At 37.9% G+C, this 27146-nt stretch overlaps 3 protein-coding genes across 3 annotated transcripts; all 3 read right to left on the bottom strand.

The window, feature by feature from the left end:
• Positions 1–9534: 9534 nt before the first annotated feature.
• On the bottom strand, positions 9535–11763 carry LOC143857919 (mavicyanin-like). The gene is made up of 2 exons (XM_077368471.1): positions 11358–11763; positions 9535–10131 (listed from the first exon to the last, which is right to left on the bottom strand). Exons 1-2 carry the CDS (start codon positions 11521–11523, stop codon positions 9743–9745), a joined length of 555 nt encoding a protein of 184 aa, XP_077224586.1. The 5' UTR covers positions 11524–11763; the 3' UTR covers positions 9535–9742.
• Positions 11764–13417: 1654 nt separating this feature from the next.
• Positions 13418–22323, bottom strand: LOC143857920 (RNA-binding (RRM/RBD/RNP motifs) family protein). The gene is made up of 5 exons (XM_077368472.1): positions 22015–22323; positions 21783–21881; positions 20825–21106; positions 20276–20486; positions 13418–13660 (listed from the first exon to the last, which is right to left on the bottom strand). Exons 1-4 carry the CDS (start codon positions 22321–22323, stop codon positions 20310–20312), a joined length of 867 nt encoding a protein of 288 aa, XP_077224587.1. The 3' UTR covers positions 13418–13660; positions 20276–20309.
• A 1003-nt stretch (positions 22324–23326) lies between these two features.
• LOC143858154 (uncharacterized) lies at positions 23327–26630 on the bottom strand. Its single transcript, XM_077368790.1, has 5 exons — positions 26335–26630; positions 25321–25377; positions 25158–25219; positions 24850–25052; positions 23327–23667 (listed from the first exon to the last, which is right to left on the bottom strand). Exons 1-5 carry the CDS (start codon positions 26529–26531, stop codon positions 23608–23610), a joined length of 579 nt encoding a protein of 192 aa, XP_077224905.1. The 5' UTR covers positions 26532–26630; the 3' UTR covers positions 23327–23607.
• Positions 26631–27146: the final 516 nt, after the last annotated feature.

Consider the following 27146-nt stretch of genomic DNA (forward strand, 5'->3'; position numbering starts at 1 on the left):
TGCGTTTATCATTGCTGAAGCTCTCTAATCAAGATCAGTACAGTTTAATTGTACTCTGGTTATCATAGCACATTTAATCTAATTTTTTAATTCAAATCATCACATAGGAAAACCGAATTGGATGAGGATCCATGCAATATGTGGGACATGTAAGTGGGTCCTAATTACAGTTGACATTCAAAAAAAGCTTCATTTGTTTTTGAAATTGATAGCCAAGACTTGTAAAAGCTTCTTCCTTGTGCTTAAAAGCGGCTGTAAAGATCCAAAGAGATTAAATGGGGTGAACTGATCTAATTTCAAAGATATGGTAGGTTTTATTTTATAGGCCGAGATATTACAAAAAAAGAAAAATATTACAAAGCCTTTTACGAGATTAGTTTAGCTATCGATTTCACACATTAGTTTAGCTAAAAACCAAATGCAATCTTTCTTTAAGATTAACTCACAGTGAAGATCCTCATAATGTCTACTGATATTATAGCTTTAGATGTAATTTTTAGTTCTCTATATCCACCTTATAAGTGACGTGGACAAAAATCGCACCAATTGGGGTTAATCAATGGATACCTAATCAGTAATGTGAATTGTTTGCCATTTGTTTTCAACTGGCCAATTCAATGGCAATTTAATATCAAATGAAGGAATGGTAAAAGAGTGCTAATATTAAACGAATACAGTTCCGATACAAAACCCAATTCACACAGGCCACCTACCCAATTGTATTTTCCATGTCTTTTTCCTTTAAATTGCAAGCTAATTTGTAAAATTTCAACCTTAATTTCACATACAATTTTTGTAGCTAAGTTATTTTTAATGCCCCCTTTACATAGGTTTTTAAGTATTTTTTCCCTTCACCCTTTACACTTATTTATATGAAGTTTCAGATATTTTATTTTACTTTTTTTATTTGTTGCCTCAAGGTGCTGTTTTTTTTTTCTCTCTCTCTGAGTCTTCCTTGCCAATGTTTCTTCTTTCTTTTCCATTTAAAAAAAAAAAAAAAGAGGTTATGAGGCTTTATTTTTTGGGCCGCCCCGTGCATCGCACGGGTCTGCAACTAGTTTCATATAAATGAGTCTTCTATTGCATTATAATTTCTGGATAAGGGCTTGTGTTTGTTATTGCATTTTTTCAAATAATTAAAGCTTAATTATTTGAAAAAATGCAATAACAAACACAAGCCCTTATCTAAGCTCTTGCAAATAATTAGTAGAAATCAAGAAATTTAAAAATTTTCAAAATTAATAATAACTAATTTTGATCTTTTTTTTTCGGTAGGTAAACTGGGGTTTGGCGAACATTCGGAACAAGATACCATCCCTAACTCAGTTCACATGAGAGAGGGAGAACTAAAACTCGAAATAGACCAATTCAGAGCACTAAACCTAAGAGATCGAGCTGGTCAATAACCTTAAGTTACATAGTTGGCAAGTTTGGTGGGAACATATTGGATACTTTGAGAGTGTCTTCTACGAGGAGTGCATGAGCATTCCTTCTTTCGAACCGTCTGCCATGGTTCTTCCTTCTAAAACAAAGGCAGAGTGAGAGGCAGTGGGGAGAGATGATGTTGTTGGTAGTGGTCTTTGGGTTTTTTTTTTTTTTTTGGTATATGATGAAATGGGTTTGGGCTATTTTGAACATAGAAAGTGGGAGTGCTGATGGTGGAAGATGAAGAGAAATGTGGATGAAGATGGGGATTGGGTTAGAGATTGAGGTGACTGTCGGTGATGGAGGTGGCTGTGAGAAGGTGGAGAGGGGTGGCGGTGGATTTTGGTGGGGGTTGGAGGCACCAAGGAATGCCGGAGATGGTGTCTCAGCCTCCTCCTTTCTTCTCTCTTGCTTCTCCTTACAAACCTTAGAAGTCCCCTCTTTTAATTGCATTTTGGGTTTTTATATAACCCTAAGTTGGAAAATTGATCTGAGCAGTCCATTTACCATCAATGACATAGATAACCTTTTTGCTTTAGAATTCTCTAGAAGCTATGATGTCTTCTTTCAATCAGCATCATCCATTTGTCTCTTTCATCCTACAACCCACATTTGTTGCTTCATAAAGAAGCCATGTCAAACTCCAAAAATGCCCTTAAAATGAGAGATTACTTCATTTCCTACGCAAAACACTTTTTGTTTTTGTTTTTTTTTCTAAAAAGAAAATTCACTTTTGTTTTAGAAACTAAAGATAGTGTGTCATTACTAAAATTAAATATTAATGATATTATTAATAATAAATAAAAAGGATTTACTTCTCGGATTCGGATGTTAAGCGGATCGGATATACCATTTACCAGATTCGCATCCGCTAAGAGCCGGATTTCTCATAAACGGATTCGAATAATATCCTCTTGAAACGGATTTGGATAATATCCGCTTGAAACGGATTCGGATGCAGACGGTAATCGAATTTTCGAATATCCATTACGAGGGAGTGTTAGGGAGTACTCCCTAACACTAGTGTCATTACCAAGAAATCATTCTCAAGAAATCCAAGTAAGATTCTATATTTTTTTTTATGTGAGTTTGGTTTAGGTATAGTCTCTCCAGCCCAGCTTGTGTTTGAGTTGGATTTGGGTTTAAAATTTAATTAGACATGGGTTTCAAGCTGAACCAACATTAATTCACTCCTACATTTGATATATTCGGTCCCTTTTCTTCCCCTAGCCACCCCCTCTTTGTTAAAGTGTAAAAGATTAATAACGCCTTTCTCCAACAGCTTAAGCTTTTGGAGTAACTGGTAGTTTAACATGGTATAAGGCCAAAGGCCCTGATTTCAAACCTCCTTGATAGCAAAATCCACATGGAAGGGCCAAACCCAAAAGAGGGGCCACATGTGCCAGGTGTAGGCCAACCCTAAAAAAAGAGGGGCACACATGAGGGGGAGTGTTAAAGTATAAAAGATTAATAACGCCTTTCTCCAACAGCTTAAGCTTTTGGAGAAACTGGTAGTTTCGAACTCTAGTATTCATTACTACTCTTTTTACACTTACAAGGGGTGACCCACGGAAGAAAAAGGCACAAATATATCATTTCCCCTAAATGCAGGAGTCAATTAATAAGTAACTAAATGCTACTGAAATAATATAAGAAATTTAATAAATAATATTTTACTTGGAATTTGCAACATATCTTAAAAGAGCTTAAGGGTTGTGTCATTATCTCACATGAGATCCTCTAACAGGGCCACATTATCTGTCTATGTCCCAACCATTATTCTGATACTTCGAACAGATGACATGGCTGGGCATGCTTTAATAGAGTGCAACCTTATTGAAATATAGTGTACGCCCATTGAAGCATAGTAGGTCCCACATCGAATGATCCGAACCGTCCATTTGATAGGCTTTGGTTTAGATCTTCTATAGGTCCCACATTTAATCACTGTCCTTTCTATGTACAGCTTTATGATTAGTTGTTTAGTGATGCTGAACAAACAACTCAAAAGGAAGATCACACAAGGAGCAATTAAATCAAATTGTGGGGGTTTGAAAAACCCATACCCCATTAGAGAAAAACTTGAATATTACACTTGAAGGAGTCAAGCTCCTTCAACCACGTAAAAGAGCCAATGGTCTCTAGAGACAAAGCTGTTTTGCCATCTCTTTCTTCTTTCATCTCATTACATTATATATATATATATATATATATATATATAGAGAGAGAGAGAGAGAGAGAGAGAGAGAGAGAAAACGGTTCCTACACATATGTGTAGAGAGTTCTCTACACACTAGCTTAAAATGCAGTGGGGCCCCACATTGTTTGGGTGATCCAAGCCATCCATTTTAAAGGCCCTCACTTAGATAGGGTGTCTACAAAAAATCAGATCCATAGGATCATCCCAACCATACGATTTGTGGAGGTAAAATGGATGTCTTTAAACCTTCACAAATTAGTCCATTTTTTGCCTCCACAGTTCGAATGGTTAGGATGATCCTATGGATTTGATTTTTTTGTGGACACCCTATCTATGTGAGGGCCTTAAAAATGAATGGTTTGGATCACCCAAACAATGTGGCCCCCACTGTATTTTAAGCTAGTGTGTAGATAACTTATCTACACATATGTGTAGGAACCGTTTTCTCATATATATAATTTGAAGTAGGAATTTATCTTGGAACCTGATGCAGAACCTTAAAATATTATTAATATGAAAAAATGGTTCAAGATGAGGACATTGAACCTTGCCTCTAACCTACCAAGATACAAGAAAAAACAGGGGAAAAAAAACTCAAAAAAAGAGTTTATTTACCCTTGTAACAAAAACACAAGGGAAATTTATTTAGTTGAGAACTTGTGAACTTGAGTTTATTTACTTAATATATAAGTATTAATCTCTAAGGTAATCTAGATAAAACTCGAAAAAAATAAGAAATCCGGTGATAGATAGGCATGTGTGTTACATCCGTAGATCGTCTATAACTTCATCTGGCCGAAGGGGATGCGGCGGAAGAGGCTGGTCCAAATGAAGAAGGAGCCGAGGCAAAAGCAGAGGATTCCGGGGGAGTGACAATGGAGGCGGAAGATGCCTCTGAAGCCTGAGGTGAGCCGGTTGTCGTCTCGGTCATGGAAGAGTCAGGGGAGTCTGCGGGAGCTTGACCGAGAGTGGGCATGGTGAGTAATCCCACCATCATGACGACGACAAACAAGGTTTTAACAGAGAATGCCATTTTCTTCTTGAGAGAGGGCGAGAGAAACACAGGGTTTGAGATAAGGTTTTCTTGTGGGAGATGGAGTTTATGTGTTGGGTTTTTTGGGGTGGAAGGAAGGGACAATATATAGAGGGGAGAGGGAGAGTTAGTTAAGAGGGAGGGGAGAAAATGGACCGTTCAATTCAAAATATGCTATTTCTGTTCTTTTTTTTTTACTAAGTAAAAGCAGGAGGAGAAATAGTGGCCTTTTGTTTTGATGGGTTTCGATTTTTTGAAGGGTTGTGTGTGTTTTTAGTCTTTTTACATTTTTTAGGGAGTTGATTTACGGATGTCGAAGGCCACAAAAAAATCAACTCTGGGACATTTTGTGTGTCAAGAGGTTGGCCCACTAAAGAAGGAGCTGCAGTTGCAATCAACACCGTTCCTTTTTATCTAAGGCCATCATATATTCATGAGTGGGCTGTCCCAAGTAAGGAAAGGGTGAATATATAACTCCCAAAGGATTAATTAATAAATGCGCTTTTGTGACATGGATCCAATGGGTGCCCCTTGCTGTTGATTTTTGAAAGGGTGCCCTTCAATTTAGCATTCCTAACCCGAAACAGCAAGATAGTAATACATGTAGCTAAGATTTTTGTTGGGATGGTGAGATCCTTCGGGATGGAGGTCCATGTTGCTTCCACGTGGAGGGGGAGATTGTTGGGGGCTCCACGTGAAAGCAAATATTCCACATCGGATAAACGATAGATGTGGATGGGCTTTATAAGGACTTGGGTACCCTCCCCTTGACGGCTAGCTTTTAAGGGTGAATTCTACCCGGGTCCCAACAATTTTATATACTGTGTCAGCATGTAAAGTCCAATATTTTTCAAAAAGTACAGTAGGACCATCGAAACCGTTCATATGTTGGGCCACAACGTCAATAGATTGTTGCCTGTATATCACAAATGAATTGAATGAATAAGACAAAATCTGTGCCCATGTGGCTGCTCTCATATGTAACAGTCCTCCCGTGAAATGTCTTCAGCAATGGTCCATAGCAAATATTGAGATAATCTAATGTGTTCCATAAATTATCAAACCTTGTATTTGGATTAGGGTGCCATTTTGATTTTAATCTGTAACCGTTTTTTTAAATTTTTGACTAAGAAAAATATGAGAAAAAATAAAAGATTCCAACATGCTAAGACTAGTTTCAAGGAAAATGGCATGAATGCTAAGATACCTTCTCAATGGTAGAAATAATATAAGAAAAATGCTAAAAAGAGAAATGTTGTATTTGCCCCCTTTTCTTAATTGGGACAGTCCCTTCTGGTTTAAAGGAGTAGTCATAATACACTGGAGGTGGCTACCCCAGGTAAGAAAAGAGGGCAAATATATCACTCACCAAAGGAAAATGTTTGGAAAGAGATTATTGCGTTTTTATAGGGCGATGATATTTTTACTCCCCCTGCAGTACGCATTCGCTCCCCTCATTAATGAGGGGAGCGAATGCGTACTGCAAGGGGAGTGAAAATCAAACAGCGTTAATGAGGGGAGCGAATGCGTACTGCAGGGGTAGTGAAAATATCATGACCCTTTTCATATGAGGCTGTGTACTTACACTGCCTTTTTTGTAAAAATGCAGTGGGGCCCGTATGGTCTACTTAGATGCCATGCCGAAAATCATCCCTATAGAATAATCGTAACCCTCCGGTCTGTTGAGGGATGCAACATTATAGAAGCTTTGTCAGATCGGAGGGTTAAGATCATCCTTTAAGGAATTTTGGAGCACGTACAGCCTATTAAGTAAGGAGTAAGGACCCAACCAATGAATGGTTGCGATGATCTAACCATGTGGCCCTCACTGTACTTTTTAAGAAATTTTTGCAAGTACATGCTGGAGAAGTAGAAAATGGAATGGAAATGGGATGCTTCAAGGCATGTAGTTGTTTTCTTTAAAATGATATTCGCCCCTTCCACCCAATAGTATGCAAGTGGAATCACAAATTCGCCTCCAAGATACAACAAAGCTTAGGTGAATTCTTACCCAAATGTTTGTTGAGGTTTTGTACTGAACGACAACAAACCCTAATCACCTTTGGATAAACAAGTATGTGAGGCACTAGTGACTGTTTCTATAGAATAACAGTACACTAGAACGAAGTTAACCTCTAAAAATTGGTAAAAATGAACTTTAAAAGGCTATCAAGAAAGTGAAATCGGCTATGGAATTTCTCAAAGTCGAATTCTCTATATGGAATTTCATTATCTACTATAAATGGCAAATTTCTACTCTTTTTAAAATGACTCTCACATCTTTTTGTTTGAAAAGCACCTCCACGGGTACCTTTCCATTTCGGTTTGAAATCTGATAGGTAGATTGCACTCGTCCATGATTTTATTGTTTAGATCAATCTTGGAGTGACTTCTAGTTTGTGTAAAACCTCCGTCCCCCATATAGGCTAGATCCCACTGCCCAACGTGTGAAGTGTAGAGTGTGCTAAAAAGAGCTGTTAGCGCCCTACAACCCACACCGCGTGCACGCGTGGAGTTGGACCGTCCCGTAGGTCCTCCATTTGCAAAACCCATCTGTGTACCGATGGAAGAGAGAGAAGTGGAAGGGAGTGTATTAACCCTTCTCCAACTTTTTTACTTTCCAATGTAGGACTATGTTACTTGCTCTTCCCAAAAAGCACTTTTTCACTTCTTTAAAAAAGCACCCACTTTTCAAATAAAATACACTTTTCTTTATAAAATCTTTTCGAAGTCATTTTATTCTTTGAATACTCTAATAGTGCCTGCAGACACCATATAATATCTCAGTTTGTTACTCTTTCCTAACAGCTGGGTTTTGAGCCCCATATGTGCAATGGGGACGTGATGCCATCCGTTGATCCAACCAGTGAACCGGGGGCCACAAGTCCCGCTGAGTTAATTTCCCTTGACTCCAACTTTGATTGGATGATCCTGGTTTTCCTAACATCCGGGGTTTCTGAGATCTTTCCCCCGAGGGACATTCCTACCCTCAGGGGCAAACCGGGGTTACCATGCACTGAGCTCTAATACCATTTGTAGGGATTTAACCAGATAGAACTAACCCCTAAAAGCTAGCCATTAGAGAGAGGGTGCCCATTTCCTTCTAACCCATCCCCATCCATTTCACTTATCCCATGTGGGACTATTTGCTTTTGCGTTGAACCCCACCTCCTCTGTTGATTATGAGTAGTCGTTTTAGGGTTCAAAAGCCAAACTGCTGATTTCTTTGTAGTCAGTTCGACATGGATTTGACCATGGTATTAGAGTCACGCCAGCTTTAAAGGGTGAGTTCTACCTGGGTCCCAACAAGGCCTATGATTCGATGGTCAGGATCCTCTGATTAGTATGATTATCCGGTCTGCAGTCCCAAGTGGGACCCACCAACTTGGGCCCCCCATCTGTTTTATCTGACGCACAGCCTATAATTCCTCAAGGCTTAGACAATTATGCTCTGGAAATTCTGTGTAGCCTAGTTTCTGCAACATCCCATGTTGCATTGCTTTCATACCTAAATGCTTGTGCTCAAAGCAACTCTAAAAAGCTTTCCAAACAACAACCCCATCTAAAGAAAAGCTTTCCCTGTCATATTCTATCTTGTTTTCTAATCTTTATCACGAAGAAATGGGGTCTTTTGAACATCAATCACAGCTCACAAAGTTCAAAAGGACTTCAAATAAAGAAAACCAAACATAATTCTAAGTTCTAACAACTCTCTTTGCTTTTCACCAACCGTATATTCTTGTATTTGATATTATCAACCATTCGAATACTCGTTTGCATCAAAATCTCAGTGTAGTGACGTCTTAGCCCTTTGATCTTGGTGGGACAATTTTTGGATGAGTGGATATGATTCAAAATTAGATTGTTGGGCCCACAACTGATCAGATAATCACTTGCACCAAATTTTCGGTTAAGCCCTGTTTGTCTTGGATTTTGAGAATAAATTTGAGTCCAAAACTGATTATTAGACTCAAAATTTATTGCGTTATGATTACAATTATTGGTTTTGGATTCAAAATCAATACTAAAAATCCAAAATGATTTGGCCCGGTTTGTTACGGATTTTGAGATCAGATTGAGAGTCCAAAATCTGATTATTGGTCTAAAATTTGCATTTAATTTTGAGTCCAATAATCAGTTTTGGGAGAAATTATATGGTTGGAGGCCTTACAATAATAAGGCCCTTGTACGGTGGACGTACCACCCTTGATATTTGATCCAACAGCAGCTTCTCAAAAAGTGAGCCGCTATCGTATTGTTATAAGGCCTAACACCATTATAAAAACTCTAGTTTTGGAATCACGCTTGGTTTTCAAAATCCAAAGGCCCTGTTTAATTGTTTTGGATTTTCAGAATCGACTAAGAGTATAAACGGATTATTAGACTCAAAATTAAATGCAATTTTGAGTCCAGTAATCAGTTTTGGAGTCAAAATCGATTCTCAAAATCCAAAACGAACAAAGCCTTTGAGAGCCGATTGTGAGTCCAAACTGATTAGTGGACTCAAATTTACGTAATTTTGAGTCCAATAATCAGTTTAGCACTCATAATCAGTTGCCATAATCTTAAGGCCCCGTTCGTTTAAGATTCTGCCAACCGATTGTGAGTCCAAAACCAATTATTGGACTCAAATTTCTGTTTAATTTTGAGTCTAATAACCGATTTTGGCCTGACAATCTGTAGTCATAATCTAAAACGATCAGGGCCTAAAAGAACAGGGCATTAGGATTTAAGTCCAATAATCGGTTTGGCACTCTCAATTGGTTGTCATAATCTTAAACGAACAGGTCCTATACAAACAGGGCCTAAGAGTGATTACAATGGATAATTGTATAGATTAAGTAGTAGTCATGATCATACCATCTTTAAATGTTTCAAAAAAAAAAAAAAAACACTCAATAGAAGTGAGGACTAATCAGTCTCCTCAGGCATTACATGTTGGAATAAAAAGAGAATAAATTACAAAATATTCATCCAACATCATAAACTCACCAACTAACTACCGAGAGAGAGAGAGAGAGAGAGAGAGAGAGCACTGCCTCTGTCCTGGCTATAGTAGAAACCCAACTTCAATTCATTCATTTCTAAAAGAGACCCAATTTTAATAATGCCACTCCAAAGAGCAAGATGCCCATAGAAGGAGAGATTGCGTTGGATGCAGAGTGACTACTAGTGGTAGTGGTAGTAGTGGTAGTGGGAGTGGGGGGGCTTGTGGTGGTGGACGAAGGTGGGGTAGTCGTGGTGGGTGTGCTAGGTGATGTAGTTGTTGCGGCTCCAACCGGGACCGCCATTTTCATCCCTAGGCTACAATGTCCGATCACCCCGCATATAAAGTAATGAGTTCCAGCAGTCTTGAGAGTGATACTTGTCGTTCCGCTACTATCGGAGGTAATCGAATTCCCCGTCGCACAGCTCTTGTAGTCGCTCGCGCTCACCTCATCCACACTATGTGCACCAGCTCCATAATTAAAGTCTGTCATGGTAAAAATTGTAAGTTAATAAAAATTTACGGGTCATATATTTCAGATATTAATCCCCATTTCATGGATATGTTACCTTAATCCCCAAAGAAGAAGAAGAAGAAGATATTAACTCTTAAATAAAATAATATGCACTCTAATTTTTGTACATTTCAATTGACCAAACATTCTCATTCATATTACCGATTAAACATATGTTCTCAAAGGTTAAGGTACAAAGCCTCAAAATTATCCACACTCCCTTGTTTAATAATTGCACTCCTTTTTTTTGTTTTACACCTTTTTGATTGTTAGGGCCCGGGAAGAACTCACCTTAAAAGCTAGCCGTTAAGGGGAGGGTGCCCAAGTCCTTATATGCCCATCCATTCACTTTTTCCGTTGTGGGCGTAAAATTTGTTTTATACCCATTTTACATCAAATGAAGTGGAGCCTTAGATGTGAAATGGCCTCACAATTCTTAAATACCTTTCAAAATCTTACCAGAAAAACTGAGGGTGGCTATCATATGTTTATTAGAAAAGGTAGGGAGAAACTAAAACACTTGCATTGGAAAAGCACTGAAGTTTTTTGTTTTGTTTCTTTAGAATCATGCCCGAGAGCAGTCAAATGGAATTACTTAGAGTTTTCAACAATAAGAATAAGATATAATCCTGATTATATCACTAACACAAGATAACTAACATTACAATGATGCAAATCTGCCCATTTGTCCCTCCACTGTTGGATGGGTTAGGATGATCCTATGGGGGCTGATTTTTTGTGGACACCCTATCTAGGTAAGGGCCTTTCAAATGAATGGTTTGAATCACCCCAAAAATGTGGGCCCCCACTGTTTTTAACCCGACCTAGTAGATAAGCTTATCTACTCGAGCGAGTACGTACACCTTTCCCTATTTTTTATGGATAAGCTAGGACATTAATGTGATCAGAGAGGTTACTTCACCTCCATTTGCACAGCCCAAAATCAGCCCTTTCAATTTTTTGTGAATGGCTGAGATTAGTCTCGCTAAGAACATGTTTACATGTTTTTTAATCTTAGCCCTTCACAAAAAAAGTGAAAGGGGTATTTTTAGGCAACACACTTAGTCGCGATGGAGGTGAAACAAAAGTACTCTCTGCTTCCATGACCTTCTCGGTCGTGAGCTTTCTTCATCCTTTTAATAAAATTTCACCATTTCAGAAAAAAATATATCAAATTTCTCGTCGTTAGAGGGCTTACCAAGGCTGTCACCAACAGAAAATGTTTTTCCACTGGTCCATGTGCTATAATCAACGTTCGTCGACCAACCATTTGCTTCCCCTACTGTGTAAACCGTGGCCGAGCCAGACCCAACACAACACAAGACTATTATAGCACCCATGGCTCTAGCCATGGTTATAGCCATTTGAGAGAGAGAGAGAGAGAGAGAGAGAGAGAGAGAGAGAGAGAGAGAGAGAGAGAGAGAGAGGTGTGCTAGTTTCGATGAGGGTGGCCCTTTTTATAGTGGCAAGAGGCTGAGTGGAGCAAGTAAAGCTTGTAGTGGTTACAAGCTCTGCCTTTCAATGTTTTTTTAAATTTCTTACATGCATTTATTGAAAGGGGTATACTTGAGTTGCACTCGATTCCTGAGTGGTTGGCAATGTTTTTTTCTTCTTCTTCTCCCCTTTTCTAATTTTTATGTATAACTTCATTTTCACATCAAAGAGGGTTGTCAGTTATCAAACCAGGAGAATAGCATAATGCACCATATATCATATTAGTAATAAGAACTTCTCTTCAAACTTTCTACAAAAACATGCTCTCATGATTAATGTGTACAACTAATGATAGTTTATCAGACTTTGACAAGACATCCCTGAAAAACTCATCACTGGGCTCACCCGCATGACATTAAAATGATCCGGACAGTTTATTTGATGGGGCCCCTTTTAGAGATTTAGAGCCGCAGAATTCCACTCGCTGGCCAGTGTAACCTATCAATTGGTGGCTTGCAAATGCAGGGTTGATATTCTAGTCTTTGGTTAAAATCTGAAAAGGGTTTAGACCCACTTCTATACATGCTGAGCTAGTGTGCAACTTGGGTTGGGTTCGAACCGAACCGGACGGGTTCAACACCGATTGGGTTGGCCTTTTCTTTGGTTTATGCTTTTTTGTTGGTATTTTTTTAATATTTTTGCCACGTGCATCGGCCCAAATAGAAAATCAGGTCAGACTGATCGGTTTAGGATTGACCCGGGTTGACCCTCCTTGACACAAAATTTCAGGCAAAATCTGATACCGCTACGAATCTAAGTGAATTTCGTTTCGTTTCGGCCGAAATTTTAAATCACATTTGAAACATAAAGTCAAGTACAACATTTAATTTCTATTATATTAGCCTACTTTATGCAAGAAAGCTTCTTCCACCACAGGAGAATGATACAACCAACTTTTTAGGTAATTCACATGGTAATGATCTTCCTAACGTGGTGCCATATGCGAAGGGTGACGTGGTGCCATATGCTAAACGTCAAGGGTGGGAGCTCACGTACGCGAGACTAAGAAAGTGATTGAACAACCAAAATGAGCAGTGTTTGGTTTGGTGAGTGAGTTGGGCCAACTGCTCCTTTCATGTGTTCTACATTTTCCCCATTGTGAGGCAACACTCAACGATTTGTTTGACTCTTCTTCACTTTTACAACTATGGGGCCCTGCAAACGATACCTACCTTATCCTCTTTTGAATTCATCATGACCAAAAGCACTTATCTAGCTACTGAATGTTCTGATTACTGGTTTGTGAGACCACCTGAATTGGTGGATCAAACCACCCCTTACCAACCATGTGTTCTTGTGTGAAGATCAAAACTGGTTTAAGTGATGGGACGATTCATAGGTGAGGGCGCAATTAGGCAACCATTATTTAATGGAAATGTTCCCCTTTAGGTTTGGAGAATGAGAAAAGCAAAAAGAACCCAAAAATCCCATTCTGCTACCCGACCTGCTAAGGCAATTTTCTGATTTTCACTTTTATTTTCACTAAAAAAATGAGGTTCTTTGGAGCGACTCAGAGTTGCTTCCGATTCTCAATAATCAGTTTTAGAATCAAAATCGATTCTCAAAATTCAAAACGAACAAGGCCGACATCCATAGTATGAATGGGATAGAATTGAAGACATGGATGGAACAATTGTGAACTACTCGCCGCGTGTTAGGTACCTTACCAATATGCCAAAAGCTCCGGAGCTGATGGAATGCGTTAGGCGAGGCCCTTTAAACTTGTACCACTATGCGGGCCCCACTCAAGACCGTAACACCGAGTGTCAAAAATTAATCAATACTATTTTGTAAATGTTGAAATATATTTCGAAAATATACAACATCCAGTGCCCAAAAGAAGTTAAGACTGATCTTACTTGCAAGATAGTAGCAACGGGAGATGATCACAACCGTTGAGTGCTGAATATGTGAAATTATAGACTACTGTTGCAATAGCCAATTTATCAAAGTGAATATTGGTGGCCAGAGACATGTAGCCATCCCTCAACAGTGAGAACTTGGTACCTGAATAAAGACAGTAAACATATAAAACCAACAAAGATCTGATGCACAACATTTTTACTATACCAACACAAAAAATATCGAAAGAATGTAAAGAATGGTGGGCAATTTCTAAGTTGTAGTTAGCCCCCTATATTCTCCTAGCTAAATTGTCTTTGCTGTTCTCTTACTTGGAACCATATACGGCATGTTTACGTGTCACAATAAAGTATTTTCAGGAAAGAAGCCCACAAGAAAAGAACGCATATTACCCCTCGTCCCCCTCGTAGTAATGTGGTTATTGCCATGTTAATAAATTTTGTAATCTTTCAACAAAAAAAAAGAACATATAATTCACAGATGTGAAACTCTAAGAAGGTAGGTTTTCAGCTACATATTCAAATCTGAAGGTAGGTTTTGAGTTGTCTGGTAAATTAACTTAACCCAACCATGTAAGGTTCAAGCTCCTTACATTTGCAATATTCTTCCATTCCAGAGATGGAGTACAAGTGGGGTTTGAGTCAATATATGTTAATTCAATGGCAATTGTTGAAATGTCAGCAAGAGTTATAATTGTAACATGCAAAGAAGAAGATATATAAAAGAACTACAGCAACACTCATGGCCGTGGCGTGAACGCATGCAACTTCTATCACATTTCATATGGAATTTGTAATACAAGGCCAAAGATCCAAATGTATCCACAAATGAATTATTTTCTTTTTGAGCAGGTTAATATATGCTGCAATTGTGTAAAATAAATCCTACAGGCATTTTGGAATGTCTTCCAAAGATTTAAGGGAAGATCTTAACCAAGACTCCAAATAGAAAGGTAGAAACATAAAGTAAAATCACACCTCAGCCCTCACAATATCTAATATTCTATTAAAATTAGCAGAAAATAACGTTAACGATTTTGTGGATATTGTGGAGTCGTACAAAAAGTTGACCATGCAGCAAGAATATACACGTTCCATACAATTCCCTATTAGAAAATAATGATAACGTTCCATACTAATAAAGGCTGCACAATGAAATCTGCATCTCTTTCAGTTATGGGGAGATTATCAGAGGTGTGTAGTACACCTCGAAGCACTTATATTTAACTTATATTGTTTGAGAACAACCCGAAGTTATAAAAGGCTGTAGCATAAAGCTGAAATGCAGATGGAGTGTACATAATTTTGATTTTGTATGGAGGTTATAATTCTTACTACATAGTTTTGTTATATTTGAAAGTTAAGTGATTAGCACAGTATACACAGTATATTATATCTTTGCAATAATTGACATTGTTTATAGACAACTGTTCATTAATACTGCTGCTAAAACTAAATCACTAATCTAGGAAAAAATTAACAAATTTGGTTAGATTAATTAATGAAACCTTAGCATCAAATTGGCAATGACCAGTTCCCATACCTGTCAAGACTCATTTGCAAAGCTTGAGAGACATGGACCTTAACCATGTATCTCTACCATGGTTTTAAATTTCGGTTTCGGTATGTGTTTCGGCCCTCACCGAAACAAAATTTCAGATGAAATTCGACGAAACCATAAAAAAAATAAAATTTTGGTTTCGGTATGTGTTTCGGCCCTCACTGAAACCGAAATTTTTGCCGAAATCCGACGAAACCATAAAAAGCAATATTTTATTTAATACAAAATTTCGGCCGAAATTATCGAAATTTAGGCTAAATTTTCAGTAATTTCGGCCAAAATTTCGGGAAAATATTAATAAATTAAAAAATCAAGATTTTTGGGCTGAATTTACTAAAATTTTTGAATTTGCTAAAATTTAGGACGAAATTTCGGCCGAAAATATGTAAAGTTTCGGGTATTAGCGATTTCGGATTTCGGGCAGATTTCGGTTTCAGAGCTGCCCGAAATCCAAAATTTCGGTCGAATTTAAAACCATGATCTGTACTATGTAATGAGAAACAAGCATGAAATGGACAAGCTCTATCGCCCGTTGTGTGGGTTCATGTATTAATCACTTCAATCATGTTAAATTATGTTGGGCGAGGTAAAAACACTAGCATCAATTGATTATGCATGTCGTCATGCATGTCTGTTGACAGCCCCAAATATCCAAATGAATCTAAGTGAAGACCTTCACAGTTAACACTGACTTTTAGTCAGTGTCTTCAAAAGAAACTTCACAGTTAAACCAACACTGACTTCTTCTTCTTTTTTTGAAGGGTAAACTAACACTGATTTTTACTGGATGTTTTTTTGCTCTTAAAAAAAAAGAAAAGAAAAAACATTCTCCTTGTGCTAGCGGTAACCCATACAAACCTCTAAAACTCATAGAAAGGTGGAGACTTCACTGCACCAAGGATCCTTCCATAACTTACTATGACCTGAATTGAAAACTCTATATGAAATCCCATTTTCTCCTCTACAATGGATAATTGTCATTCAAAACCTTGACTGAGTATTCCTAGACACTCTTCTAGCCCTCATACCCATTCTTGGACATCATACCATCAATATGGTTGACATTTATGGCTCCCACTCTTTCTTTTCAAACCTAGAATTAACCGAAAGTGCTCACTTCGTCTCCTTCAAAATCTGCACTCCAACTCTCCAATTCACAAATTCCTCATGTTACATACATCTTTTCATCTAAGAATAGATGAAAATTTATTTTATGAACATTTCTTTCATTCCAAATGAAGTATGTTAAAGACCATCCAAATGATCCACCACACAGTCAGGGCACTAAAATAAGGGCGCATGGAGGATCAACACATTGGATAAAGCAAATTTAATTACAGCCATGTGACCACAAAACAACAGAAGTATGAATTTCCACAAGGCAAGGAAACTTAGTGCATAGAGGAGGCATAAATAGGTTATAGGGAAGGATCACTTCCTCACGAAGAGTCTCCACAATGTTCATATCCAAACATTACTTTGCCCATACTCACTTTTTGCTTTGAGAAGCTTCGTAAAACCATGAGAAACCTCTGTTCTAAAAGGCGGCCGCCCAGGCCGCCTAGGCGCAGCACTAGGGGCTTAGAAAAAATGCACCGCCCAGGCCCTGGGCGTTTAAAAAAGCGGTCTCACCGCCTGGGCCTTATTAGGCGGCCGCCCAGGCAATGAGGCGAAATCCTAAATTCTCTGAGCCTCCTTATTAAAAACTCTAGACTTTTGAGCATTGCATTTAGCAATTTGCTTATATGGTCTCTATCATAAACTCCCTAAAATGTTTCCACCAACTTGCATTTGATGTTCTCTACAACATTGGAGAGAAAATCCACCATTAGCTAAGTGTTCATCCCCAGCAAGGTCAAACACACTTTTGTAATCTCTTTTTTATTCCACTATCCCTTCTGCTCATTGTCTAAATATCTTTAAATTATTGGAATCCATTGGCATTTTCTATCATTAAAAAAAAAGCTATTGGCATTTTCTGATACTATACGAAAATGAAGTGTTCTCTTAATATTTTTCATAAAACATGAGTTCCTCATACTTTTGAGGTACTAATACAACAGTTATCAAGGCAATTTACCTGAATTTTTAGTACACGCTTCAAACGAATTACAGCATCCATTAAATCTCGCAAAATGTTTTGCAAGTCTCCATGAAATGGTTGTGAAGCATCTAGCTGTCCATGTGTATGTGGGCTTAATACATAGTTGCATTTGCTCGCATACACGACATTCAAAATGGTGATTATTTGTTTTGTTCCAAGTATGAATACCATATGACTATAAATGAAATCTTCGAAGAATACTTTTGGTCTTCCAATATCAATTGGTTGATTGATTGGCTCCAACATCTTCCAAATGGAAGACAAATCTCACAGAGTTGTTACACGGATCAGAAAGAGATCACTCGGTTTCCCAATAACAAAAAAGTGTCTCATGCCTAATGTAGCTAGAGTTTGTAGTTGGTTGAAATGAAACTGGGAAAAAGAGGGATTAGTTGTAAGATACCTAATGAAACCGTAGTTGGAGTGAAGATCTCACTCAAAGAAAAAGATATCACGCATCTGGAGTTTCTTTTTTGTATAACGTAGACGGAATATCTGCCCGGAGAGACCATCATGATTGGCAATTTCGATTCTAGATTAGTTTGGGTAAAGCATGTGAAGTCAGATAATTTTGAAATGTACAAGTGATGTTCATCGGCCAAATGCTATTCTTATGTGATGGCAAAACTGAAAACAAGGTATGAAACCGTAGTTGGAGTTAAGATTTCACTCAAAGAAAGAGATATCATGCATATGGAGTTGCTTTTTTGTATACCGTAAATGGATTATCCACCCGGAGGGACTATGATTGGCAATTTCTATAGAAGTTGTTAAAGTATAAAAGATCTAATTACACTTTCTCCAACAGCTTAAGATTTTGGAGTAACTGGTTGTTTCACATGGTATCAGAGCAAAAGGTCCTAAGTTCAAACCTCCTCGACAACAAAAATCCACATCCAATAGCCAAACCCAAAAGCGGGGCCACATGTGCCACGTGCAGGCCAAACTTAAAATATGTAACTAGTGAATATTTATACATGGCATGGACCTTAACCATGTATCTCTACTATGTAACGAGAAGTTAGATAAGTTTTAAATGTAAAAATGATCTTCATTGACCAAATGCTATTCAACAGATCTTGTCTTATTCATTCAACTCATCTGAGGTGGATGCTCTCACAAGCAACAGCCGCCCACGAAATGCCTTACTGCGATGGTCCCTAGCAAATCCCTTCTTTTAAAGGCAGAGAAGAGGAGTTAAGAGAATTTTTTGAGTTTTTGCAAGTCCATATTCCTCTTGCAGATGTATTCACCGACGGGATAAGATTTAGGGTGGGGGATAGGAAGAGCGTAGGTCTTTGGATAGATAGGTGGCTATATTCAGTTGTCCCACAAATTCCAAACCCTATTTAGGTTTGCTAGGAATAAAAATGTGAGGGTATCCTAGTGTTTTCACAGGGTTGGGGGAAGGGAGGTATGGGGGTAGAACTGTATAGGAACCTTAGAGACCATGAATTTAATTGCTATAGTAACCTTTTGTGCAGATTGAAGGAGCTCTAACCTGATCGTAGGATCTGGAGCCCAGAAGCGAATGACGTTTTCTCAGTTAAATCGTCATTTCAATTTTTAGGTGACCCTACAGCTTCTTCTTTTCCTTGGTATAAAATTTGGAGACCTCTTGTTACACCAAGAGTTCAGGCTTTTTGCTGGACGATGATTCTTAAAAGTATCAACACTCAAGCCAGGCTAAAAGATCAGCACATTTACTTGGTAAATAAATTGTATCTGGTTGATGAGAGGAAGAAGGTTATGGAAATTCTCTTTACCAGCCAGATTTTGGACAATTTGATTGGAAAGGAAACAGTGGCTCTTTAGAAGAAAGATTACAAGTATTGTCAAACTAAAGAAGGTAATTTGTAGAGAGGCTGTAATTACGAAGTTTTTTAAGGGAGTTCAAGCTTCAATGATTAGGAGTAAGTGGAATTTTTACTTGAAAAAGTGTGGACCTAATAAAATAGTGCCTAGCTGTAAACCTCCTTGGTTGGGAAATTAATCGAGCAACTAAGGGCTATCTGGGAAGAGCAAGAATAGGAGGAATCACGAGAAGGGAATGGTGAGGTAGGGCTCACTTTTGCTGGTTTGCCTAGAGAAAGGGATTCCAAGAGGCAGAACCTTTGATGTCTAGGCAGGGAGTTAGGCTTACGAGTTCTTTCAAAGTGATAACTCTTGAAGGTGAGTCTTTAATTGTAATTAGAGATAGCGTAGAGAGGGGCAGGGATACCTATGGAAGCTAGTGGATGTTTTTGGAGAAGTTGTCAAAAGATTAGTGGGTTACCAAGTTCATTTCTGTCATGTGAAGAGAAAGGCTAACATGGAGGCTGATAGACTAGAAAACACGGAGTTTCCTGCCCTAATCTGATCATAAAAGATCATATGCTCCAGTAGGGAGATCATAGCAATAGTTATTGGTTTTTCCCCCTCTTGTCTCTTGTTTTGTATTAGTACTAGACAGTAATGTCTGTTCTTGATCTAATGACCTCGATTGGGCTCCTTTTTGTAATTTCGAGTTGATCAAAGAGATATGCTGCCATTCAAAAAAAAAAGTAAAAGAAGAAAGAAATTTTATTTCCATTGTTTGTTTCTCCAGAATTAGTAATACATATAAGATATATATAAGAAATGGTAAGGTTGCTCCATTGTGACCTGGTGGTCACGGGTTTGAGTCACGGGAACAGCTTCTCTGCAAAGCAGGGGTAAGGCTGCGTACATCTAGCCCTCCCTAGAGCCCGCAATGGCGGGAGCCTCGTGCACTAGGCCACCCTTTATATCCTTTATATATATATATATATATATATATATATATATATATATATATATGAAACATATGGTAATTAATATAATGTAGATGAGCATGTGCTACATTTTCAGTATACTACAGTTTATGTTTGTATGTAACTGTGTAAGGCATATTAAAAGTCTTGTGAGAAGCATCTATTGATAGAAATAGAACGAAAAAGCCTAATGCAATGTGTATCAAAATAGCATACACAAAAAAATGGAAAGCACATAATTTTGATAAACAGAGTAAAAGAAGCCAGTCAACAACATGCGATTCAAATGGGTAGCTGTGGAGATAAGGAAAAAATTGCCTCTACCTTGAGATCAATGTATTTGAAAGATGAGAAAGCGTCACTCCGTATCCTTAGGCACCTCTTCATATTTATTTTCACCCTGGCTTGATAAGCCTCCATCACCATTCCCCTTGGTTGGTGCCCCTTTTAATGGGTCACCATCTTTTGGTTCTTCCTGAGAATCACCAGCCTGCTTTTTACTAAATCCCAAACGAATTGGTCTTCCCATGAATTCCTGCACCAGAAACAACATCATGAGCTAAAATATGATTACCATAACAAATTAAATGCCAATATCATTTCCCCCAATTTGACAATTTTTACTACCACAAATAATCAAGTCTTCAAGAATCCTAGCAACACACTAAGGCCCTATTCGTTTAAGATTATGACAACCGATTGCAAGTGCCAAACTGATTATTGGACTCAAAATTAGATTTAAATTTGAGTCAAATAATTGGTTTAGCACTCATAATCGTTTGTCATAATCTTAAACGAATAGGGCCAAAACAGGAATTCCAAACGGATCCATCTTTTCAAATACAATGATTTTGAGAATTAGAACCAAATTACCTTCCCATTAAAAGCGGCGATCGCTGCCTCTGCCTCTTCCTTTGAACTAAAAGATACAAACCCATACCCTGTTGGTCTTCTGGGATTGGTCTGAAAGACAACTTCAGCCGACACAACACCATTTGCATCACCAAAAAATTCTTTGAGATTGCTAGACCTGACTCGCCATGTCAAATTCCCCACAAACACATTATATTTAGTCACAGGACCCTTCAAACCAGAAGAAGGTTTCTTCTTCAACGCCCTCGCAAATTCAACCTTTATGACTCGACCCTCTAATTCCTACACCAAAAACCCAACTTCTCCAAATTAAGGAAAAACATAACAACAAAATCCTACCATAAATTTCCAAGTGTGAAACAACCAATTACTCCAAAAGATTAAGCTGTTATCGTTAGTGTTATTTAATCATTCATACTTCAACACTCCCCTTAGGTGTGGCCCCTCTTTTTTGGGGTTTGGCCATACACGTGGCACATGTGGCCCCTCTTTGGGGTTTGCCATACACATGGATTTTTAATATCAAGGAGTTGTTGGGTTCTAAACCCAGACCTGCTGTGAGGCAATGGCTCCGATACCATGCAAAAACAACCAATTACTCCAAAAGCTTAAGCTGTTAGAGTTGGTGTTATTTAATCCTTTACCATGCAAAAACAACCAAATACTCCAAAAGCTTAAGCTGTTAGAGTTGGTGTTATTTAATCCTTTATACTTCAACAGTCCCCCTCACGATTGGCCCCTTTTTTTTTTGGGGTTGTCCATACACCTGGCACATGTGGCCCCTTTTTTGGTTTAGCCATTCACGTGAATTTTTAATATCAAAGAGTCGTTGGGTTTTGAACCCAGGTCTTTCATGAGGCAATGGCTCTGATAAAGAACCAATTACTCCAAAATCTTAAGCTGTTAGAGTTAGTGTTATTTAATCATTTATACTTCAACACCAATAAAATACACATACATATGAATCAAGATTACTCAATGCTGCGAGCGCCTCCTCCTCCGACCCCATTGTGATAAACGCCAATCCTCGATTTTTAGTCTTATTGTACATAGACAGCTTCACAAACCAACAACCAATATAATTGAAATAAAAAACCCAACTCAGGAAACTAAAATGAATAAAACTAAAACAAACCCAATATACAAAATTACAAAGAGAACAAAAAGGGTATTCATTGTTCAGCTCTAACCTCCACATCTAGTACAGTGCCGTATTTCTCGAATAGGGTTCGGATTTCTTCAGTAGTGGAAGTCCAAGGTACGTTTTGAGCAATAAGTCTCGTTTTACTTAGAACGGATTTTTCTTGTTCTTGCTTTTGAGATTCGAGGGTGGGTGTGGAAGAAGAGATTGCACGCAAGTGAAGAACTTTGTATGGGGTTTGAGAGATAGAGAATGAGAGAGAAGAAAATTGTTTTGTTTTGAGAGGGTTTTGCAAGGGAAGAAGGTTATGGCGTTGCCCGCTGAAGAGCGTGGAGGAAAATCTGTGTTGAAGCGCCATAAGGTCCAAATGAAGTCTATCTAGTTGATTTTATATAAGGGGAATGATATCTCCACGAGTATGTTTTAATAATGGCACGAACTCACCTTGTTTATGTTATTAAAAAATGATACTACCATGTTTGAAACTTGGACATTGACCCCACCCGAAAATAACTTAGGCCGGGATTAGAAATCATGGGTCCTGAGTTGGTTTGGCTTTCCAGTTGAAAAGCCAGACACAATCTCGAGGGGAATCGGGTATAAAGAAAATAAACTCGAAATTTGAAACCCGACTCGACTTTTATAGGTGTAGTGTGACTTTCTTAAATATTTCTTGAATAACATGAAAATATTTTTCTCAGTATATTGATATAATTGTTTTCATTAAGCACATCAGGTCTGTGACATGAAAAAGTATTTTACTTCTTTAATTTATGCATTTGATCATAGGTTTTTGGCATGAAGATTTGTTTTTTTTACTATCTTTCAAATTAGTCACTATCTCGGATAGGGTCAGGTTTACAAATCTCAGGGTTTCCCACAAAAAACTCGACTCGACTCGTCCCGAGATAATTTCTCGGTTGGGTTCTAGAAAACCCGACCAGCCCAACTCGAGTTGCAACCTCAAGCCATTACGATTCCAGATATTACTTATTAGAGGAAAATAAAGAAACAAATATTTGAATTAGTAATCCAATTGTTAGTAGATTGTTATTACTTATTATTAGAGGAAAAGATTTTAAGTGCATTGGTTCGAGTTATTTTTTTCATATGTATCAAACAATGGAAAAGCAGGAAATTCTTGAAAAAAAATTCCTTTCCAAACATTTTTTGTAGTTAAATTATGCAAATCCAAACAGGGTATGTTTGGATGCTTAAGCATTCTTTAGGGAAGTAAAGTCTATGGAAGGGGGCAGGGCTTTGGATGTCATGTAAACTTTGGGAAAACCATGACCTTTATTCTGATTGGATGCGGGGGGGGGGGGGGGGGGAGAGAGAGAGAGAGAGAGATACCTATGAAATCTTGTCGTTTTTGAGATATTTCATATTGAAAAAAAAGTGACGCTAAGTCACCAAACATGCAATTATTACACCTTTTTGTTATCCGATAATCTCTAAGGATTTGGATGTTACTTTATCAAACAAACACAACTAGAGAATGTACAGATCTTTACATGTATTTGACAAGTCAAAGCCAAACTTTGAACAAAAGAATGTTTTTCAATTCCGCTACTTTCGTTGATATGTTTTTTGTAATTTTCCTTTTCAACTCTCCTATTTTCAATGGTCTGTTTTATCAAATTTACTTCAGTTGCTGATGATGGGCTCCAAGCGTCTCTACCTCTTGCTTCAATTCATCGACCTGCAATTACACGAATAAACATCAAATTCTTGCCAGATACATTCCATTTATAAGTGTACATGGACTAAATGCACCCAAGAAGTGTGTAGTCACTAGTGCACTTTCCTAATCAATTTATAGTACATGATAAAATATATCATTAGCAGACTACATTAATGACTGTACCCTTTCGCGTGTGCGTACAGGTGTTTATGTAAACATATTCTTATACAATTCTCATTGTACTGATGTTGGCACTACCATGTTTTGATAATCACACTAACTCATATTGTCTTTTATTATTTAAACAGCTGTCAAAGGTTATTACAATTCCCAAAAAGCTCCATGAAGCCAATTACAAAAGAAATGACAAGATGAAAATGTGCAATTATTAAAACATGGTAGTGCCAATATCAATAGCCTATATAAAGAATGAAAATTATGTGTACATATAGGGGACTGATATATGCACTAACATGGTTTTATAAATGCATTAATAAACATGTTTTCCACTCTTATGATTGGCTGATGAGAGCTTTTTGGGAATCATAATAACTTTTGAGGTTAAAAAGTTGAAAAACATGGTGATTAGTGTCATTATAAAAAAAAGGTAGTGTGGATATCAGTCCCTATAGACAAAGTGTTTGGACCATTGTGCAATGTCCTAATCAAATGCCCAGTGGCATGATCAAAGCCAATGATCGTAGGCTATGTACTCCATCACAATGTCAAATGAAACTATAAATGAAATCGTGCGTTGCGTGAAACCTAGATCACCACCGCCCTTTCATGAAATCGTGCGTTGCGTGAAACCTAGATCACCACCGCCCTTTCGTGTCGGCGAGGAAACTAGGACAACAATGGGTTTAGAATAGAAGGAATACCCTCGAGAACTTCTCCATCTGCCCAGAGGTATTATAGATTTCATACATGAAATTTCTTATAAAACATGAATTTCCCCGCCCCCTTACTAATAGGACCTTGTTCATGCCATGAACGAAGAGCTCCCTTGTACATACTATGTTGTGCATTGCTCAAAAGCATTTAATTTTGAGCCTATTAATCAATTTTAGACTCAAAATCAGTTCTTAAAATCCAAAAAAAGAACGGGGCCTTAGATAGTTAAGTTGTGCTGAAATTTTGTGTGATCAACTCATCTTAGACAATTCCTCATAGGCAATATATATAGAATTATAGATAGACCTTATGGATAAAGTCAATTGTTGTTTGGGCATCCTTAGCCGCTTCGTTGGATACACGCTCAACCAACAAAACTGCATCCTTTAGCTTTCCATCGTCGGGAAGCTTATCGGCCACCTCCGATGATACCTTCTCCACCACCTCCGCAACCTTCTCCACAACCTCGGCCGCATTTTCTATCATCTCTGCAACATTTTCTACCTCACCTAGACATTCAAAATCCAATTTAATCATAAATATGCACTATCCAATCATTCTCCAAATATAATGCCTTTGTTTTAGCCAAGAAAAAAAAGTGAAGATATTCTTACTTTCTATTTTTAGTATTTTCATTAGAAATAGAGATAATATGGACCCCAGAACCCATCTTGCCCTGAATGAGATACCAACTTGTTAAGCTCGTACAAAAGTTAAGTGTGTATAGAATCAAAATTTCAATACCAGCCCAATAGTAAGTTCAATGTAGAATATTACCAGAGAGGGAAACCGGGTTTTGGGGGGTTTGGAGCTGCTGGTTGAAGTTTGTTTTCCCTGTATAAAATCTCCAAAATCAATACTTTCGAAGTTGAATAAGATGTTGACTGATAAATTCTAACATGCACCATGGGTCCATGGCAGACAAAAGGCCATATATAGCACCATATGTTATAAACATGTTGGCTTCGTTCGGATTGCCGGAGTCAGGAATCGGTATTCTTTTCCGATCCCTATTCTGATTACCTTGGAAATGGAATGGAAAAAATTAAAATAAAAAAATTAATTAAGAAAAGTCTCATTCCAACAGGGGTGGAATCAGATTACCACATCTTGGAGTGGGAAGCAGATATCTGTTCCCCTTCAATTTAGCCCGGATGTCATTTCCACCCTTTGATCGATTCTGTTCAAGGGTTGAAACTAAATCTGGTCTTTGGAAAGCTAGCTATGATGAAGTGACTCACTTTACCATGTTATTCATCCAGTGTGAAAGATAAAAGTGTTTGTCGCTTAGATATCTCTTTGGAAAAGCCTAATAGTTTCCTAAGTCCATGTTTCGCAAAACTGAATTTATTTTTCATTGAATATTAGCTTATTCATTGGTGAGGGAGGGTAGGAGAGGGAGATAAAAATCTCCATTCACAATACAATTTATTTCCCCCTATTTGTCAGGTCTCTCTTTTCGCCCACCCTCCCCACCCTTCTCTCATCACTTGATAAACTAATATTCTGTGGAAAAAATTTCACGGTTGCCAAACATAGCATAAGACTCCGGACATAAATTATGCATTAAACCAATTTTACGCTCTTTTTTTCAAAATGGGCGTAAAATTTGTTTTACACCCATTTTACATCGAAAGAACCATAGTCTAAAGAAAAAACATGGGTATCCATTACTTAACAACTAAACCAAAAATTGCCTCACTTGGTTCATGCTAAAGAATTCATACGAAGCCGACATCTTTAGAGGGCAAGAGAAGAAATGAAAAAGGGATGGCTTAGATCGAAACTTACATATTGGCATTGAGTTTACTGCGTCCTCCGTGTTCGCCTGTGGACGAATTCATTCCTTGATTCGTCAAGAAACAATAACAGTTTAACGACCTGAATGTCTTTCCATTACGAGAAAGGATATTAGCCTGAGATCCGCATTGAGGAAGGCGATCTAAGCGATGAAAGGTGTAAGAAGCAACCGATCTTATAATAGACATAGTCCTTAATCACTATATGAACCTTAAAATAGATGTTAACCCAAGACTAATCTTTATTTTTTCCAAACTACTCGGAGTCCCTCAATACAAAATGGAGATTTCTGATGAGGAATGTGGAGTTGATTCATTGATATGCTGTATAAATAGTCTATGGGTGAATTTTTTTTTTTTCAATGGATTGCGTATTGGAGTCTTCTCAGCCGTTGATGTAATTTTTGGACAACTTCTTTAAGCATGGCTCTCTCAATTGCCGGGTGGCCAAATCTTCAAGCATAACTCACTTCTGAGGTCAGGGTTACCAAATCCAGTAGTAGTGTGGAAACCAAGATAATTTTCTTGCGTTAAGCAATGTAGTTCTAAGGGTTGATTAATGTCCACCCATCTCTTGGAGTCTTGGTCATGATCCATTGGATCACTTGTAGGTGGGATCCTCTTCATAGTCATTTTTGGATCTACTTTTTATGTATTGGTCATGATTAATTTCAAATTGGACCGTCCATAAGGGTTAGAGAGAGTCTCATGTCTTAATTACATTGTACACAATTAGGGCTAAGGGTTAGAGAGAGTCATCAAAACGACAAGCCAAAAAACAAAAAAAATGAGATGTTGCTTGTC

This window comes from Tasmannia lanceolata, unplaced genomic scaffold (genome assembly GCF_043159265.1).
Source record: "Tasmannia lanceolata isolate RefF3 unplaced genomic scaffold, GAP_Taslan_0.1 ptg000025l, whole genome shotgun sequence".
Taxonomy (NCBI): Eukaryota; Viridiplantae; Streptophyta; class Magnoliopsida; order Canellales; family Winteraceae; genus Tasmannia; species Tasmannia lanceolata.

Coding starts and splice junctions, on each gene's coding strand:
- LOC143857919 (XM_077368471.1), bottom strand. CDS start 11,523: ATGGCTATAACCATGGCTAGAGCCATGGGTGCTATAATAGTCTTGTGT. Junction 10,132..11,357: donor TTCTGTTGGTGACAGCCTTG/GTAAGCCCTCTA, acceptor TTACCATGACAG/ACTTTAATTATGGAGCTGGT.
- LOC143857920 (XM_077368472.1), bottom strand. CDS start 22,323: ATGGCGCTTCAACACAGATTTTCCTCCACGCTCTTCAGCGGGCAACGC. Junction 21,107..21,782: donor TGAGTAATCTTGATTCATAT/GTATGTGTATTT, acceptor TTTTTGGTGTAG/GAATTAGAGGGTCGAGTCAT. Junction 20,487..20,824: donor TCGCCGCTTTTAATGGGAAG/GTAATTTGGTTC, acceptor TTTCTGGTGCAG/GAATTCATGGGAAGACCAAT.
- LOC143858154 (XM_077368790.1), bottom strand. CDS start 26,531: ATGTCTATTATAAGATCGGTTGCTTCTTACACCTTTCATCGCTTAGAT. Junction 25,220..25,320: donor AAACCCGGTTTCCCTCTCTG/GTAATATTCTAC, acceptor TATCTCATTCAG/GGCAAGATGGGTTCTGGGGT. Junction 23,668..24,849: donor CAATTGACTTTATCCATAAG/GTCTATCTATAA, acceptor GTGTAATTGCAG/GTCGATGAATTGAAGCAAGA.